Raw genomic sequence first — 18,964 nt, forward strand, 5'->3', positions numbered from 1 at the left:
ATTTTATAAAGTACGTCAATGTCTGTAATATAAAAAAAACAGGAAACGCGAAACACTATAACGTCAATTCTACTACATTTCTCTTTCACTGATATTTATATTTACGTAAATTTAGTTTTAATTTTGTTACGCATCAGATAAATCTCAATTCGCTCATTCTTTTAAGGATTTCAGGAATTAGTTTAGGATTAATTACGAATATAATAAAGTTCTAATTATCCTAGCGATGAAGCAAAACATATAGGCTACACTAAAAACCAATATTATTCTATTTTCATAAATCTATAGCAATGGAAAATATATAATTTGGAATATAAAGTTTCTAAAACATATTAAGCTATTTATTTAAATAATTTTGATAATTTTAAAAACTCATAATTCTTAGAATTTTATTATCTATATTGTTATATTTTAGTTTAAAATTAATGAAATGTAGATCTATATCAGAAATAACAATTAATTTAACAAAACACACCAACGTTTGACTTATACTGTTTATTTCTAATAAATAATTAAGAATTAGTTTTAGTGTGATCTCAAGTATTTTAAATTAAGATTCGGTTTTCTGCAGATAATGACGATCAGTCAAATCTTCCAAAAAAGTAATTATGTATGTTGAATATATGTGGGTATTAGTATAAATTTATAATATATTTAATCGTACTGTATATAAATTATCTCGCACGTCACAGAGGGGAGTAAATTGTTTATAAATAAAAGTAATATGACAGGAATATTACCTAATACTTAGTTTATAATCCTGATACAACGCTAGGAAAATTAGTGCTTTACTATATTACTCAAAGTACTACTAATGTTATTATATTCAACCACAATTTTTATTGTTTTCCTTTTTTGTTTTCAAACACATTATATATGGACAGGATTCACAGTACACTATGTATATTAGGGACACTACAAGTACATATAGGTACAGCTACCAATAAGAAATTCAAATTTGCACTTTGACAAAAAACGTCAGACTAAAAAAAACACAATAGATCACGAAAAAATGATGAGGTATTTCAATGTCTAATATAATTTAAGCCTATTTTATATATATAAACATCTATGATGTTTTATATATGTATATAGATTTCTATGTGTGTGAGAGGGATGGTAAGGGAGGAGGAGAGGGTGGGGTATATGTGATTAGACTCAAATAATGACTTGACTCGTTTTAAATATAATAGGCCTATGCAATACGTATAATTTGGTTTTTGTTTTTTGCAGCATTTACTCCTTATTTCTTCCTTAAAATAAAGGAGATAATTTGAAATCGTCACCTTCTTATCTGGAATTTTTACAAAACTACTTAAAAAACTTAGTATGGCTAGAATTTATTTATCTTTTTCGTATACTATGGTTCACAATGTGAAAGACGCAAGTCAGGTCATTTTTATGGACATTGCAGGAGTTCGTACCACAGAAATTTTATTTTAATGATACACGGATTCATTTCAGGACATTTGTATCTTTGTTAAGTGGTTCTAGTGAATATATGAACTGTTATTTTGAAATACAGATTCTTATTAAGAAAATAATATGTTTCGGTTTGTTTTCCTCGTCAACTGAACTGACTCAAAATTACGTTGAAATCAAATAATAGGCGTTTATTTTTATTATTTCATAAGTCGCTCCGACGCATATCTCGTACCGTACTTAAAAATATTTGCAGAAATAATTAAAGCATGGACATATATTCACACCTATAAATAATCAGCCATATCTGCAGACTTTTCGCAGTTATTTTAAGTATAAATAAAGCCAAACAATTTCTGAGATATTTAGTGAAATGACCTAACAAAACCGGTTGATTTTGGACTTTTTACAAAGTTTTCTTTCTGGAAGGACTTGAAACTTTTTCGCTATGCAAACCTACGTAAAGCCATTAAAAGTAAGATCTGTTATCATAAGTTTTACGTATATAAGGTGAAAATTGCATGTGTGACTTTCAGATCAGTCTTGGACACTCATTTCAACTATTGTACCAAAAAACTGTAGAATTTTTTTAAACTCCTGTGTTACGTATATGACCGGTAAATACTTTTTTTGTCAAGTATTTAGAAAGAAAATCTTCGGTGATTAATATCTATAATGTTAATTCTCAGACTCAATAGTTTTAGCATCAGCTTTCCTGAATAAAAATAATTATATTAACACCAGTTACCTAGATTATAAGTAACTTCAGATGTTTTCTAGGCGGTCGGTCCTATTTACTTCTGAGAATACACATTAAGAACTTCACCTTCTAGTATTTGTCTGTGTAGTTAATAATATTTTAGCCTAGTACACTCACGCGCGACATTTCAGAAGCCCGAGTATCTCGGAACTATGTATGAGGAACTGTACGCCCAACCGCACGGGAGTTCAATCCATGGTTCTCCCGGCTACAAAGTAAACGTATATTTTTATTTATTTTTTGTACAATTACTACAAAATCACACTGACAATAATGTGTACTACGAAAACTTTACAATGACTCCTGTTCTTATCTACGGACAAATGTACTATTTAGTTTTTACGTGACAAAACATGTGTTTTTATGTTTTTTTATCGAATGTGTTTTTCTCTTAATATACGAATGCGCGCAAAAAACCATAAGGTTTTATTCGATTTATATTTAATATTTATATATTTATACGTACTTTTTTATTTCATAGTGTATATATAGATTCGACAAGACACTAAATTATTTATATATAGAATCTTTCCTTCCGAAAAAATACTTTTATACAAAGACGACGAAGAAGAATTGCTTTATTTAAAAAACAAAACAATGTTAGAAGAGGACCGATGTTTCGCCTTTTAAATAATTACTATATTACAGTATTCAAATACCGGTCTTCTTCAATAACTTTGTTTTTCCCTTAAGTTTTTTTACGTATTTAAAAAAATCTCAAACGAACAGAAATAAAAGTTAACCTGGGAAACTGCGTTTTACATTTAAAGATTAAACGCAAACCCGAGATAAAATGTTAGTTATTAAAGATACAATATTTAACACAGCACAAAATATTCATCTAATGTCACCTATACACATTATACAATTCCGAAACAAAATAAAAAATTGTTTATTTCTTATTGGCTTATAAATAAGTTATACTGCAATCTTTATAATAACTGTTGCGTATACAATACTCTAATATCAAAGAGATGCAAGGGGGCATTTTTTCATCTTACGTATTTCGACCGCTCAATTTCAAAGTGCCATTAATTCACTGGACAAAAATTACTATTAAGTATGCACAAAACATAACTACAATTTATATTCTAAGTAATACTTCTTTACGTATGCGTTTATATTAAGGGTGGATGCTTCTGGTATACAAAATAGCTTTTCTTAAATTCTTATTTAATTTTCATGTTAACAATAAGTATCTTCATTGTTACCTTTAAACTGTAATAATAGGGGAGATGTGAAAATTGTAACTGGGGGTACAACATAAGCTCACACCAAGTGACGTGGATTTTTCAACACTTTTAGGCCTGGTCAAACCTCACATATATACTTTAAATTAAATATCGTAGTTTTTTTTTTTTTCAGTAGTTTCTCTTTTCGAACGTAACCAACTCTAGGACGTAAATAGCAATTCAGAAAGTCTTAACTAAAATTTTCGTGCAAAAATTAGACATAGTTATTTTCTTTTGTAATAAATTACTAAATAATTACAAGTACAGATTTTGGAGCTTGAAATACGAAGATGACAGGGGAAAAATATTTTAAAAATATTTCTACATAACCTTTGGTATAAACGCGGTTAAAAATTAAAACAAGAATCAACTCTCCACTCTCTTTAAGGGTGCTGGACCGATTATTAAGAATACCATCCCCCGTCCTGCAACTTCATCTTTCATTAAAACATCCACCAGACGTTATGGGTAATCGAACATGTAGGCCTATCATGCTTCCCTTAGGTGGCAAAGAGTATTTCACAACTAAAATATCTCCCACCTCATTGCACATTAAATATGACTTTATTAAAAGTCAATTAAACTCTTTTTAGACTCACGAATTGATGAATTAAATGGGTAGTATAAAGATAATCGAACATAAGAATTTCTCGTTTTCAAACAAAACATTTTATGAATACGTAAGTTACCGGTATTTAAATGTTGATTTATAATTAAATATATTATTTAAATTCTGACATTTCAGAAGCAAAATTTGTGCAAACAGAAATAAATAGGATGATTTAGTGTTTTGAGAAATTTTATGTACTAATTATCCCCATATTTAAAACGTTCACCAACTCTAAGTCTGACGTCAGATTAAGAATCGTGTAATATTAACATTACATTTATGTAGGCAATATGAATTTCTAAATGAAGAAAATTTCCAACAATAGTAATTGTGTCAATGAACATTATTACACGCTTCTTAATATGTTTTAAACTTTAATAATAATCTGTCTTACCATAAAACTTCCTGTTATTTCTTTTGAAAACCCTCATATAGTCACTCCTCAATATTTGTTGGGAATAGTAACACATTCCCTTCAGATTTACACAACCGTCTTTCACAGTCTTGTATTATTTTTTTAATGGCATGCAATGCCTTATTTACGTATTTGAAATGTAGACATACATTTTATCGTTGTCTTGCTGTGTAGTTTTAATCCATATTTTCATCACTTGCTTTAAGCACTTATTCACACACTTTGTCAATACACAGAATGCTGGTGAACAGTTCCACCGTTTTACATTTAGAAAACACAAATTCAAAAGCTAACAGTCATTTAAGAATTTGTGTCTTAGCCTATTACGTCTAATATTTCACCAATGTTAGTTGAATTCTAATGTTGATTTTAAAGCTGATTTTTTCTTGGTACTCGTTTCCTTTGAATTTGAAGTGTACCTTTCTCTCAAAATTTTAATAATAAAATTATGCAACCAGACATTTTGTAACTAACTTTGGCGAAATTTTTATCCGGGTCAAAGATGAGCAGTTTTAAGTGTACAGTTAAGAGTTCTCATTGTTCTTTCTACCAATTCACTGAGTCATTAAATCACTAGTCATCAATGGCACCGGTTGATATAGAACATAGATTATCTATCAACAGCTTATCGACACTAACCTTTATCCTGTGGCTGGTGACATTTCCCGGAAGTTTGACTTGCAGTCGTAAAATTAGGTCCGTGAAGTTGGAGTTGAAATATATGTGTAATCCACTTCAAGTGAAGTTGCAAGATGAGCGCTGAATGCTGCATTCGATGAAAACTTCTTCTTGTATAGCTGGGTTATCAGAGATGCATTTTCAAACACTTTGCAAAGGGGAAACACTTCCGAATTGATGTTGAAGGGGTGGAAAAAAATTCACTGCTGTTGGCACTAAAATCTTCTAAATATATATATTTTAATAAATTGTTGATTGCACTAATTCTTGAAGAGAGATAGAAGAGAGAATTTTTAAACACTTTGCACACCCAATAAGCACATTTTTTCTTAAACTGTGAGATCGCGATTGTATTTCTTAAAGAGCGTTGTTGAATCATTTGAATTCTCAAAACTTTGTAAAGGAGTTTTGTAAAGCACTGAAAGGACCTCTTTAGGAACAATAACGTTCTCGTATTGTTCTCCAAGTCTTACATATAAAAGTGTTTTTACGTAGCTCTGGGCATTTTTTTATCTTATTTCTCAATACATTAAAGTTGGAGGGATATTTTACGTATATAGGCTAGATTTATCATCAGAAATTCTTCTTCCACATATTTTACGTATATTATCTTCCACTGTTTATTCAAAGAGGACTTAACATCAGGACTTGGCATGTTACATGCTATAGTATACAGATCCGGTCAAGTTTCTTTCTTATTCGTTTTTTTAAGAATTCGATGTTTCTGAGATAAATATTATTTTCGTTCAGCACGCCGTGTTTAATGTTCATCTATGATTATTATTATATTAATTCCTCACTTCACTAGGAATAAAATATTCGTCTTCAATGCACTTCACGTAACTCCACTCTTCAAATGGGGATTTGTATTCTTAATTGTCTTTCCATCAAGTTAACTTAAAGAAGAGAGATTAAATTTCTATATGAAAAAAAATATTTACCGGCTCCTTTTTAATTACGTATCTTTGCTGTAATGTGTTCCACATGTCAAGAAAGTGGCAGGGATTTAAAAATAAATTTCTGCCCAAAAAGTAAGGGGTCTATTCTTTTGAAACGTGTTAAGGGAAGAAGTACTGTGCACTTAATACGTCTGAACGAATGTCATGGAAATATTTTGTTAATAAGAGAGCGCGATAATTCGAATAAACAGAAATGTAAAGTGACTTCGGAAACAATGACACTACGCTATATAAACAAATGCGCTGTGATTAGTATTTTTGTTAAATAATTTATTCTCTAAATATGGTGTTCGAAAGAGATTTTTTAACTTTGTCGCAGAGTTGTATGTGTGTATGTATATTCCACGTACTGTAATGAAAGTCATTTTTTTTTAATGTTCTAGGGTTACTTTAATTTAAACTCCCGAAAGGAGAAAAAACAAAGAAACTGTTCATTTTGGCTAAATTTATAAATAAACTAGAATTGATTTCAATTAAGGTAGCGGAGGGTTAACATATTTTTCTCCTTGAAATTTGTGGCCGCGGGGAAGGACCTTATTGTGGCGAGGTTTGTGGTGTTATGTCCGAGCCTGTATTTCCGTCACCGTTTTGACCAGCTTCAGGTTTCGATTTATTCTCCTTCTTCCACTTCATCCGTCTGTTCTGGAACCAGATCTTGATCTGTCTCTCTGTTAGACACAGAGCGTGGGCGATCTCGATCCTCCGCCTTCTGGTCAGGTAGCGGTTGAAGTGGAATTCCTTCTCCAGCTCCAGCGTCTGGTACCTCGTATACGTCTGCCGACCTCGCTTCCTCTCTGTTCAAACAGGAAAAGAAAATATTATCAGATATCTTCATTCACGGAGAACCTCTTACTATGGAGGAGTGGTCACTAAATTTCAAATTTGCATCCACACAACTAAAGCAAATTCATAGATATTTCTTTAAAACCCTTTTATTTGGAAATACGACAAACGATGATAATAATTAAAAACAAAAGTAATTTGTATTGTATATTTTTCTACACGCAAAATTTCCTTATTTCCTTAAATAAGCTTCAGATTTACTAAGAAATAAAATAATTAACAATAACAATAAATAATATACATGTCAGCAAAATTTGGCGCTGAATAACTGATAAATATAGGGCATAACTTGAGAAATGAGTTACTCTTATGTAAATAATAAAAATAATTTATATAACAATAAGTTCGGAAAGATTTATTTCCTAAGTTTCTTTCTTCAATTGTTCACATTACCTTACAATAAATGTTCAAAATATCTATCTTTTGACTGAACACAGGCCTCACATCGATGTCACATGACTCCGCGAAGACGATTCCAAATTTCTAGTGTATTTCGTATTATCTCACAACCTGCCACAATTCGATTACTGGGGGTTTCCACATCAGCCACCGGAGTCGAATACACCAATGATTTTAAATGGTCCCATAATAAATCAGGTGAGCGTGGAGGCCAGGGAACTAGTCCACCAATACCTATCCACCGACCAGGAAACTTTCTATTCAGGTAACTGAGGGCACGGTGACCAAAATGTGCGGGAGCGTCTAGTGCGCAAAATGTGATTCTTAACGATCCGTGACATGTCGTGCAAGAAATCAGGCATACCGAATTATTTTTCTGAAAATTTCTGTAGACTCGCCCCGTGAGTTTGTTTGAATGTACACAAGACTTATTAACCAAGCATTTCCGGTCCTAAATCGATAGCAATTATTTCTATATTATCTTCATATGAATAAATAATTCTTGAAATTAGGCCGTGTATTTCTCAGATCTTCAGATGTTCAACAACGTGCAAAGTTTACTAACTATTGCCACAGTATAAAAGGTATGTACCATTCAACGTTTCAGAGGTATGCAGTGGACAATCAACAGCGAAGGCGAAGAAAAATAAATCGAAGAATTGTATCCTGAGTATTGATAACGTATCCAACAGAAATATTTCCCTTTCCTTGCCTTTACTGATTATGGAGCTAACAAGAATTTCCAAACTACTCGATATTACTACTTACGCCTATGATTACAGAAGTTTTCTCAGGGTACTCCGATTCCCCTGTGACATGTCAGCAATTCATCTTTATCTTTAATTCATTACGATTGTAATATACACCCACCGCCTGTGGTGCACTCTGGATAAAGTCTGATGAACTAATTGGTCTACGCTTCTCGACACTAGCGACATCAATCACCCAATCTCTTAGAGTCGGGGCGAATAACGTCAAGTTAAGGGCTCTGCCTTTGTACAAAAATATTACGTCTAATGACAAGGTAAAAATCGAAAACTCTTCCACGAAATGTTCTGTAGTTTCAAGGAACAAAGGCAGAAGTTAATGAAGTATACTTCCTGTTGTTAACGTATCACAGTATACAGTTAATGAATTAACATTCTTTTTACATCCAACGTTTCGGAACATTATATGAGCTGTATAATCACGGAAGATAGGAAAGGGGAGATCTATCTGTTGATTCGTTACCAAGAGCTATTCTATAGGACTGGAATGTTCTAACTATATATATACTAACTATATAAACTAACTATATAAACTAACCATAAATATATTCATGTGAACTATTATTTTAACATCAGTTATTATTGGGTCTATTGGTGGATTAAATAACGGTTCTATCAAATACGTAGGTTCTCGCTCCAGATGCATTTTCAGATGATGGGGCTAATATATAGTTCCGAAACATTGGATCTTTCTACATCCATGGCAGTGTAAATTCCCAAAACCATAGCACCACGTCGAATAGGTCTCAAATAACACGTACCTATTTCTACTGTCTTCATATAATAATAGATACAACAAAATAAAATTTATTTCCTTTTCATTTATTATTTTGAAGTTTTATTTCCTTTTTATTCCTTTGTTTACAAATTTACCTACAGAATCCTAAACAGGAAGCTAAACAAGAAACTAAGAATTCAGATATCGATTCAAGAGAGTAAAATTCCAATTACTGGAAAGGAATATTAACTAGCCTACATCAAGTACGATTGTGTATAAAGAACAATAAAACGTACAAAAATGCTTCTCGAATAGAATTGCTAAGGAGTGGAACCATCTACGGAGAGAATTATAAATGTAGACAGAGTTCAATTATAATAAAGAAAAATTTGTGATAAAATAAAAACATACAAGCACTTCATGGAATCAAAGCAGATGAAATATCACGTAATCTTGACACAATAATTGACTGATAAGATTCACTTGAAGACAACGACAGAACTAGTGTTACGCGAATTAGGGTCATTCCATGAATTCTGTTCGTTAGGGACGGAAATAATCATAATGTTGTTAATATCATGTATATCAAATTTGTGTGCAGTCTAGTGTTTTAACAGTGGAACTTCAAGTTCAGAAACGTAAACTGTTTTTGTGTACAAAATAAATTATTTTTAGTGTGACTAACGTAACATTTTAATGGAATGACCCAATAACATTAAGATGAACAGCCTGCTTCGGGAATTTAACACTAGTTACGTTTCTGAAACGGAAATTCTCTAAGTTAAATAAAGTGACATATGGACATGTTTCCTCAAATTTTATCTCATGATTTTTATAATCTATACTTAGCTTAGAGATCAATTATGAGTTCTATGAAATATAATATTATTTATATCGTCATCAATAGTTAACTTTTCACTAGGATATGTAGCATTGTGCAAATCATCTTTCAGATTGTCTGGATCGAAGTTTGAGAACAATAAGAAAGCAACAATAAATCATAAGTTGTATTCCGTTTGTGTAACTGGCATTTAACAAACGTAATGGCAGAAACAACTTAATACAAAAGTCTTAATATTTCTTAAGCTCTTTGTTCACGATCCTGATCATGATGCAACGGCTACCCCGAGGCTAAATTCAGCCTGGCCACATCACGGCGTTCTAAAATTGATTCCATCTACTTTCTCCATTTAGTTTAGCGGATCTACACTGTGAATTCTTACTTTTTTTTTCTTACTGCCGGAGAATTTGATAAACTCTGATACATAATTTACAAACTGCTGATAACTTTATTAGGTTCTATTACGTGCAACAATGCTGATCTCAAATATATTGTGTGAAATGTTAATCTTTTCTGTTTCACCAACAGATTTATGTTATTTTCATTCGAATTAAAATCTCTTTAACGGAACAGAAAATAAAATTGTTCGTTTATTATGAAGAAGTGTAAGTAATTGAGCTGAATACTTAATCTGAATGATAAAATAAAAGAATGGAGAAGGAAATGATTAGATCTCTTAAACAGACGACAATAAAATAATAGGGTGAAGAAAGAATTGTTATGTATATAGTAAAACAAGAGGGAAAATAAGTATAGAAGGAAATAAAAACAAAATGGATAAAACAAGATATATAACTTAAAGGACTGGAAAAGTAAAAAATGCCTAATTCTTGTTTAAAGGTGATGATGATGATGATGATGATGATGATGATGATGATGATGATGATGATGGTGGTGGTGGTGGTGGTGGTGGTGATACTGCATTCAATTTAATTAAACAAATGTATAATTTCAATTGCTCAAACATTATTTATGCCATAAATAGATCTAAATAATATACTTGAAGAATTTAATACGATTCGTAGAACTATAAGGACTTTAAAAACACAACACGATATGCCATTAAAATGATCTGAAAGTCGCAATAGCTACATTCATAACCTACTGATATACTCTTTCAAGAGATGGACAACAAGTTTAATGGGGAACAATAAGGAGTAATGTTGTAGAATCAGAAAATATTTGGTTCCTAAGAACTTTGGCTGATTACACATCACTTGCGAAAAAAGAGAAGTTAAAAGAAAAGCACGAAAAATGCTAGATTTTAAGAATAAAAACATAATAGTAGACCTATTATAGCAAAAGATAATATTCTGGTACGAACTCATAAAATTAACTAAACCAGTCCAGTGTCGAAAATTCTGAATTACCAACGGACAGATAATAACGATTTTTGGAAACACCGATACTCTCTCGTGAAGTCAGAACAAGTCCAAAAATGATGATGGTGATGATGATGAAGACGCACATTACAATACGATGTAAATTTCAGAAACTATTAAATCATAACAAAGCTGTAAATCGTCCTATTACTAGTAAAACCAGTTAAGTCCAGTAATCCAATTTTGTAAAAAAAAAAAAAAAAAAGGCGGAGTTACGCAATAATAGACCAACCAAAATTTGAAAAAAATGAGATATTTGCACAAATCTGTTGATGGCAGGCTTAACTCGGAAAAAAAATTAAGAATGTGATATCTGAATTTTGCTGCTATTTATGAGCAAAAATTCTTTTATTGCATTAAATTCATTTATTTTGATTTGAAATATTAATTCAAATACTGGTCTCTTATTAAAAATCGTTTAGCCTTTTTTGGTATTAGGCCTATTTGTGCTACTTTTTTGTAATAGTATGAATGTTATAATACTTCTTGCATAAAATGTTTTATTAAAAAAAAAAATTTATTTCAATGACCAATATCTCGAAACAGGTTTTTGGCGCTTGGATCACTACTGCTATTCACCATCCAATTGAAACTTTATTAATGCACGAAAAATCTTAATAAATTCCTTAAATAAAATAATTGGTTTGTTGCCTACAAAATTTCGGACTTACTCGATTTTACTAGAATATAGAGCACGGAAAAACAAGTCGCGGACTGTACTTAATCCATTTTACACAAAAAGTGGACTTAATCGGTTTTACTAGAAATAGGACGAAATATACATCACAAAAAGTATAATATCCAGTTCAGATCAGGGATGGAATCATGTCGTACTACAAATATAGTACGAGTAAATCTATCCGATAATATTGGAAAACGAAACACATACATGGTACTTTGATATAGCTATAATAGGCTAAGCTAAATATTACACATTATGTTACTGACAAAATAAGACTTGTCGATCACAAACAACGTCCTAATAATAAATACATCGTCAAGGTATGTCACGGGTCTGACAGGAGAGGAAGTGCTCTTCTTCATTCGTTGGTAATAATCATTTTATGAGAATTTGTTTAATCTTCTTAGGAGAATGTAGAATATCCTGGGTGAAAATCTGCCAGTGTTTTAATTCGTCAGCATCATTCAGGAGCGGGCTAGTTTATCTTCCATTGTATTTATTAACTTGTATTCATTTCAAACTTACTAGCAATAAAATATCTGCGAATTGCTGGTGTTCTAGCCACTGGCTCAACAATGAACACAGAAACAGAATAGAAACAAAATAGCGCAGGATTAGAACGACCGGAAGTGGAAAGAGTGCACAACAAAAATAAAAATAAATAAATCGATGGAACGTTTCAAAAGGGAAACAACTCAATATTTAAAGTTTTGATAAACCAGCATTTTAAAGCTTGATGTTGCTGTGAAAAATCCAAGGATCATTCAAATTACTCCAAATTCCGTTAATGAAGTTTTATATAGACTATACTATATGTTCCAAATTAGAGCTTGTTAACCCTTAAATTGATAAAGTATCCTATAGGATACAACAGGTTAATAGGCTATATGCTATAATTTTAATAGAACAACAGGCAAAATTTGGTAGGAAAATTAAAATTTCACACTACTACAATATTGTACAATATATTGAAGGCCTCTTTTCAAATTCTACACTATCATTTATATGTTAACACGTAAATTTTTGTTTTAATGTACAAATCGAATCATTATTTCACTCCATTTATTTCCCTTTATCTTTTTATGGTTAATTCCGGATCCCAGTGGTCAACCTCACTTGAGGACGGATGATTTTAAATAAATCTTAGTAGTAATACGGACATTGCGACAGTTGTTTTTTTTTTTTTACAGTCCGACAAGGTTTAATAAACTAGTGTGAGAAATGAAGTTTTGCAAATTTAAGGGTTAATTGGCTCTTTTACAAAGCAGGAATCTTTAAAGTGTAGCTTTCGCAAAACTTTAAATTTTGAGTTATTTCCCTTTTCAATTAAAACTTACTTACATGTGGCTTATAAAGAAGTCGAAGGTTCATTGCTGCCCTTACATAAGCCCCCCATCGGTCATTATCCTATCTCTATCATCTTATCCCACCTCCCTCAAATCCATTTTAATATTATCCTCCCATCTACGCCTCCCCAAAGGTCTTTTTCCCTCCAGTCTCCCAACTAACACTCTATATGCATTTCTGGATTCGCCCATACGTGCTACATGCCCTGCCCATCGCAAACGTCTGGATTTAATGTCCCTAATTATGTCAGGTGAAGAATACAATGCGTGCAGTTCTGCGTTGTGTAACTTTCTCCATTCTCCTGTAACTTCATCCCTCTTAGCCCCAAATATTTCCTAAGCACCTTATTCTCAAACACCCTTAACCTATGTTCCTCTCTCAGAGTGAGAGTCCAAGATTCACAACCATACAGAACAACCGGTAATATAACTGTTTTATAAATTCTAACTTTTAGATTTTTTGATAGCAGACTAGATGACAAAAGCTTCTCAACCGAATAATAACAGGCATTTCCCATATTCCCTTTTAAATTATCCCGCCGAAATAAAAAGAGAAAACAGAGAAGGTAGAAGCAATGCAAACAAAAGACGGGGAAAAAGCGTTATATAATACAAAGAAGTAGAAAAAGAAAGTAACAAAAAAGAAATCGAGGAAATAGAAATAAGAATATTGAAGAATTTTTGTCAAATTACTTTGGTCATAGTGCCATAAGTATTCCGTAGCTTGTTTTCGAAAATCTGATTGCTGCTTTCTGAGGAGTTTCAAAAATTCATACCGACGAAGCGAGACGAGGCTGTGATTTCTGATAAGGTAATGACCATAACCTGTTTCGAGTAACTATCTTACAACCATAAAGAATTACGAAAACATGTCAGGCTGCCTCGTTGGCCTTGGATATTGATGTCTATATACCCTGAATATGAATCAAAGTGCAATACACTAATGGAACGTTCTCACCTGTCCAACATAACAATGAATTAAGAATCTTGACGGACGGATGCGGAAAACACATTACTTTAAAAAATTTAAAGTAACACACAATTAACTAAAACACGGACTTCCAGTATTAGAGGTTAGGTAGTTTTAGACTAGGCCACATCTAATTTTGTAAGTCGGTAATAGTACTATTATGTAAAGGTGTGTCCCTCTTAAAGTCTAGAAGCACCGTCTTACAAGCAGGTGTGAACAATAAACTCCTTGACATAATCATCATATTATAATTTAGATATATTCATAGAATACTTACGAAGACATTATAGCGATCTACATATTAAAATAAACCAGTGGCCTATTAAATACAGGACAGCTCCATTAACATTAAAGAAATTTATAAAAATAACTATTGTAGGGAGCTGTTTCTCGCTATAATACTAATAATAATAATAATAATAATAATAATAATAATAATAATACTAATAATAATAATAATAATAATAATAATAATAATAATGTGTTATTTGCATCTGAAAAATATTCACCTTCAAGTTATTTTATATTTTAATATACAGTCATATTTTTGCATTTCGAAAATTAAAAAAAAAAAAAAAAAAAAAAAAAAAGAAGTGCAACACACGAAACGCGATATATAGTCAGAGAATTTTTTTTTCACAAAGAATAATTACCCCTCTCTTTAACTAGTGATTCAAAATGAAAGGAAAATAGAATTTCAATATTTCTACCAATTTAAGATTCTCTCGTTTATTTCACTCTGAAAGCCAATTTTGTTTTTAATTGTTGTAGATAGGCTAATACTATTTCGGCATTTATATTTTCTTTTATTTATTTCATAATATTCTTTATTATGTGTGTTGAATGGTCAGATATGCGCAAAAATATATTACTAATGTTTGAGACTATTATTATTATTATTATTATTATTATTATTATTATTATTATTATTATAACAACTGAGCATTAATCACAATGCATATAAGTATTCCTACGTAAAAGAAAATTAAAGAAGAAATAACTAATTACAATCGCTGTGCTTTCTTCACGAAACTTCTAAACACTATCGATTTTTCATTGTTGCGTTTCTTAACTGGAAAGAGATTTGTAACTTGGATATTTAACCCACAAATACAATAGAATTCTTAAGTTTGAACAATAGTAGCAATAACAATATTAATAATATCTGAGAAAAGAAAATCATGTATTATCGTACAGATTGTAAGTTAAAAGTAATTTCTGTATTATCGACATTATCTATCCACTAGATCATATAGGCTCTACCTACTAAAATATAAGCTGAAATGATATCTATGTATATATTTCCCTCTCAATTGACTGTAAGACACACAAAGAAGCACGAGTCTCGAAGTGATTCCTATAGTCATAACAGCAAATGGGTTTACAAAGGGTACAAGAATCAGAAAACAAAAAAAATCGCGTATTCAAATCAACTAAATTATTCAAAACACCTATAGATAAATCAATTATAGCTATTGGACATTCTTAGAAGTGTTCTCACAGTGCTGAATATGTGAAATTCCCTAAAATGTGGGATGTTTCATCTTTCTTCGAGTCCTGAGCAATAATTATGCGTTTACTTATAAGATTACTCTACTGTTTAGCCCCTAACGGATGACAATAATAATAAAAATAATAATAATGATAATAATAATAATAATAATAATAATAACAATCATCATCATCGTAACTGAAAATGAATACAAGCTCATACTGATACCAATAAATATTACAATTTAAAAACTATAATATAATCAGTTAAGCAAATATTATTGACTGTTTTTCAGTTTTCTTATATAGGCCTAATGAAATACTTATCTGAAGATGTTCATCGTTCAGTGAGGTTATGTGAAGAAGGTAAGAATTTGGAAGTAAATGGTCAATAATTTTAGATATTATTCCAGCATTTTATTTAGGAGTCTAATAACAAGACAAAGAACAGCAAAAGAAATAATATAATTAATAACAGTGACAAATAAATAGTAATTTTAGTATTACCCACCAAAATTTTAGGTTACGGTAAGTGAAGATACGTAGTTTAATAGTACCGTGTCAAATATGAGATAAATCAAACGCGTTCTGACCTGAATGCTTGGTAAAAGTTAGGGGCGAGAATTTACCACCGAAAGCAATTATCAGAGGGACTCTGATTGGAGGCCAATTAGAGGGTTCCGAACAATGAAATTCGCTGACGGCTTATAATTGGCTGTGAGGCACTGCGTTCTCTTCTAATAGATACTTTTTTACCTGCCTTGACGGTGCAGGAGGGAAAAAGTTTGAAGACTAAGAATAAGGTTTTAGTTCCATTGTCTGCTCATCTGTTTCCAATCTCCATGATGCGCACAATGTGCAGTCTTGGGGCGAAGACCCCATCACACGATACATTCCAGTGCACAAATCATTACAAGCGTTATACATTTGTTACGACATCATAATAATGTACTACTGCATGATTGAAATATAATTAAGAAAACGAACAATAGTCATATTGCCTTGTTCGGCATTTAATATGTAAATGGAAAAAATGATTATGGAACCTTGGTTCAAGAATTAATGTTAAATAACGTTAATTAGTCTACTACGTTTTACATTAAAACTTTAACGTGGCATTAAAATAACTTTTTTTTTTCTTCTTAACTTCTACAATAAACCTGTCCAGCCTTTATAAATAACTTAATCTTTTTGTACTTTGATTTTTATTGTATTTGTAAATTTAATATTAATTGTAATTATAATTGTAATTGCATTCTTAATATTGTAGTTGTAATCCCATGGTAGAGGGGAAGAGAAGGCCTGATGACCTTATCTCTATCAAGTTAAATAAATAAATAAATAAACAAACAAACAAAATCAATGTTTAGGTCAATATTTTGTACGTATTTGGCATTAGTCTTTCTTCTTTGTTTGAGTATACATTATTACTAGATTGGGAATTATCTTTCTCTTCAGGTTTTCTTTTTCTACAAAGTCTCATATATTCTGCACAACTGCTTCCTGTAAACAGGTTTATCTGTGCTTGACATCAGACGTTTGCAGTTGTTAAGGTTATTGCGCCATGCTTTCATCATAGCAGTTGCGTAACCCAAACAAAGTGGTCTTCTTTCCTAAACCGTAAGACATGAATAAAAACGGATTGCATTTTATTAACATATTTGACTCGCAATGTCTAAATATATATCTTCTACGGTTTAGCCAAAGTAAGCAGTTGGATGTTTGCAAAATTAGAAAAAAATATTTACATGTGTTTGGACTACTGTTTAAACAACGCACAATTTTATTTTGGGAATGAAATATATATTATTCTTTTTATATATTGGTTTTTATTTTTTCATTTACATATCAAATGTCGTAGGCTTTAAGTTTTTAGCATCCAAAGATGAGGTTGCGACTGTGCCAGGCGAAAATGTGTCCGCTTTAATCTATTGACCCTCTGATAATTACTTTATCCAACATTCTTCATTATGGCAGCGTGGTTTGGACGATAAATATGTGCTGCAAATGAGGTTAAAATCGAAACATAGAGGTGGGATGAATTAAATAGAACAACAAGCAATACTCCAATAAAATTGTGACGGTGTCGTGTATAGTTCCTGGGGTGACTCAGTCGGTAGAGCATTCATGCGCTAAGGGAAGGGTCCCGGGATCGATACCCGACCACGAAACAATTTTTCCCTGAAAATATTCAAACCTGCTTTACAGGGAGCTACTACCTGAAAGCCAGATTTGTATAATACTCCAATAGATTACAGAGAATTTAAGATATTGAGATATGGAATGTATGACGTTCTGAGTTGAAAAAAAGCGAGGGGGGAAAAATTATACTTGAGTAAAATTGTATCCATCATCTATCACGTTGGAGGAGTACTCATTTAAGAATGTTTCTGCCAATATGGTTACTTGCAACTTTCTCTTGTCATGTAAATCGGTTGTGAAATTGTAGTAAATTATATTCAAAAACTAAAATTATTATATAAAATATGTCATAGCACGAGACATCTCACTGGCGCAGATCAGGAGGTATGAGCGTTCGCCTTCTGATCTAAAACTGCATTCGGACATAAGTTCGATTCCTGAATGTACTGATTACCCTGTTGGGTTTTTTCTGAAGTTTTCCACAATATTAAGGCGAATGTCAGGTATGATCTATACCGAACTCTTGGCATTATATCGCCAAATAACATCTCACTATCACTAATTCCATTTACGCTAAATAACTTAATGATTAATACAGTATCGTTAAATAATCGACTAAAAAAACAACCGGACGTGAGTTCGATTCCCGCTTGAGCTAATTACATGTTTGGATTTTGTAAGGCGAATGTTCAGTAATCACGTGGCGAATCATCGGTCCCATCTCTCACAAAATAGCATCTCGCTATCATCAATTCCATTTAAGCTAAATAACCTAGTTGATAGACTACAGAATCGTCAAATAATCAACTAAAACAAAATAATAATGAATTTAGGCACTGAAAGTGCTCATAGAAAGACCTTGTTTTATTATGGCAAGAGTTCGTTGTTTCTTTCCTATTTATTTGATGTGTTCTAACCTCCTTCTAATATGACGGAGACTAAAGTAATATCTAACGACTTGAATAGGATAAATTTATCATTTCCTTCTTCACCTGTGTAGGAAGATAAATCTTACAGTCGAAACGTTATATATTCTCAAGTTTCTTGTTAGCAAAATCATAGTCTACTCCTTTTAAATAAGCTCCTAATTTTAGAAGTTAACAAAAACAGGATAGAAAGAATAAAAATTAAAAATTAAAATGTGGAATAACGCATAATACACGCTACTGTAATACGACTCAAGAGCAGGTTTATTACTATCCCTGTAATAATTCTCCACTACAAAATATGTTCAACTTCATGCAAGCTTTTAACTTTCTTCTAAACACTGGGCATATTATACACTTGGTAACATATCGTTACACCTA

General features: G+C 31.6%; 1 protein-coding gene across 2 annotated transcripts in view; it reads right to left on the reverse strand.

Moving 5' to 3' along the window:
* Nucleotides 1-806: 806 nt before the first annotated feature.
* Nucleotides 807-18,964, reverse strand: part of LOC138694712 (homeotic protein antennapedia-like) — a 1,006,890-nt gene continuing 988,732 nt past the window's right edge. For both annotated transcript variants that reach the window (XM_069818701.1, XM_069818702.1), the window contains one exon: nt 807-6,870. In XM_069818701.1, coding sequence (XP_069674802.1) covers nt 6,611-6,870 — 260 coding nt within the window. In that variant the 3' untranslated portion in view covers nt 807-6,610. The remainder of the gene's footprint in view (nt 6,871-18,964) is intronic.

This window comes from Periplaneta americana, chromosome 2 (assembly GCF_040183065.1).
Source record: "Periplaneta americana isolate PAMFEO1 chromosome 2, P.americana_PAMFEO1_priV1, whole genome shotgun sequence".
Classification (NCBI taxonomy): Eukaryota; Metazoa; Arthropoda; class Insecta; order Blattodea; family Blattidae; genus Periplaneta; species Periplaneta americana.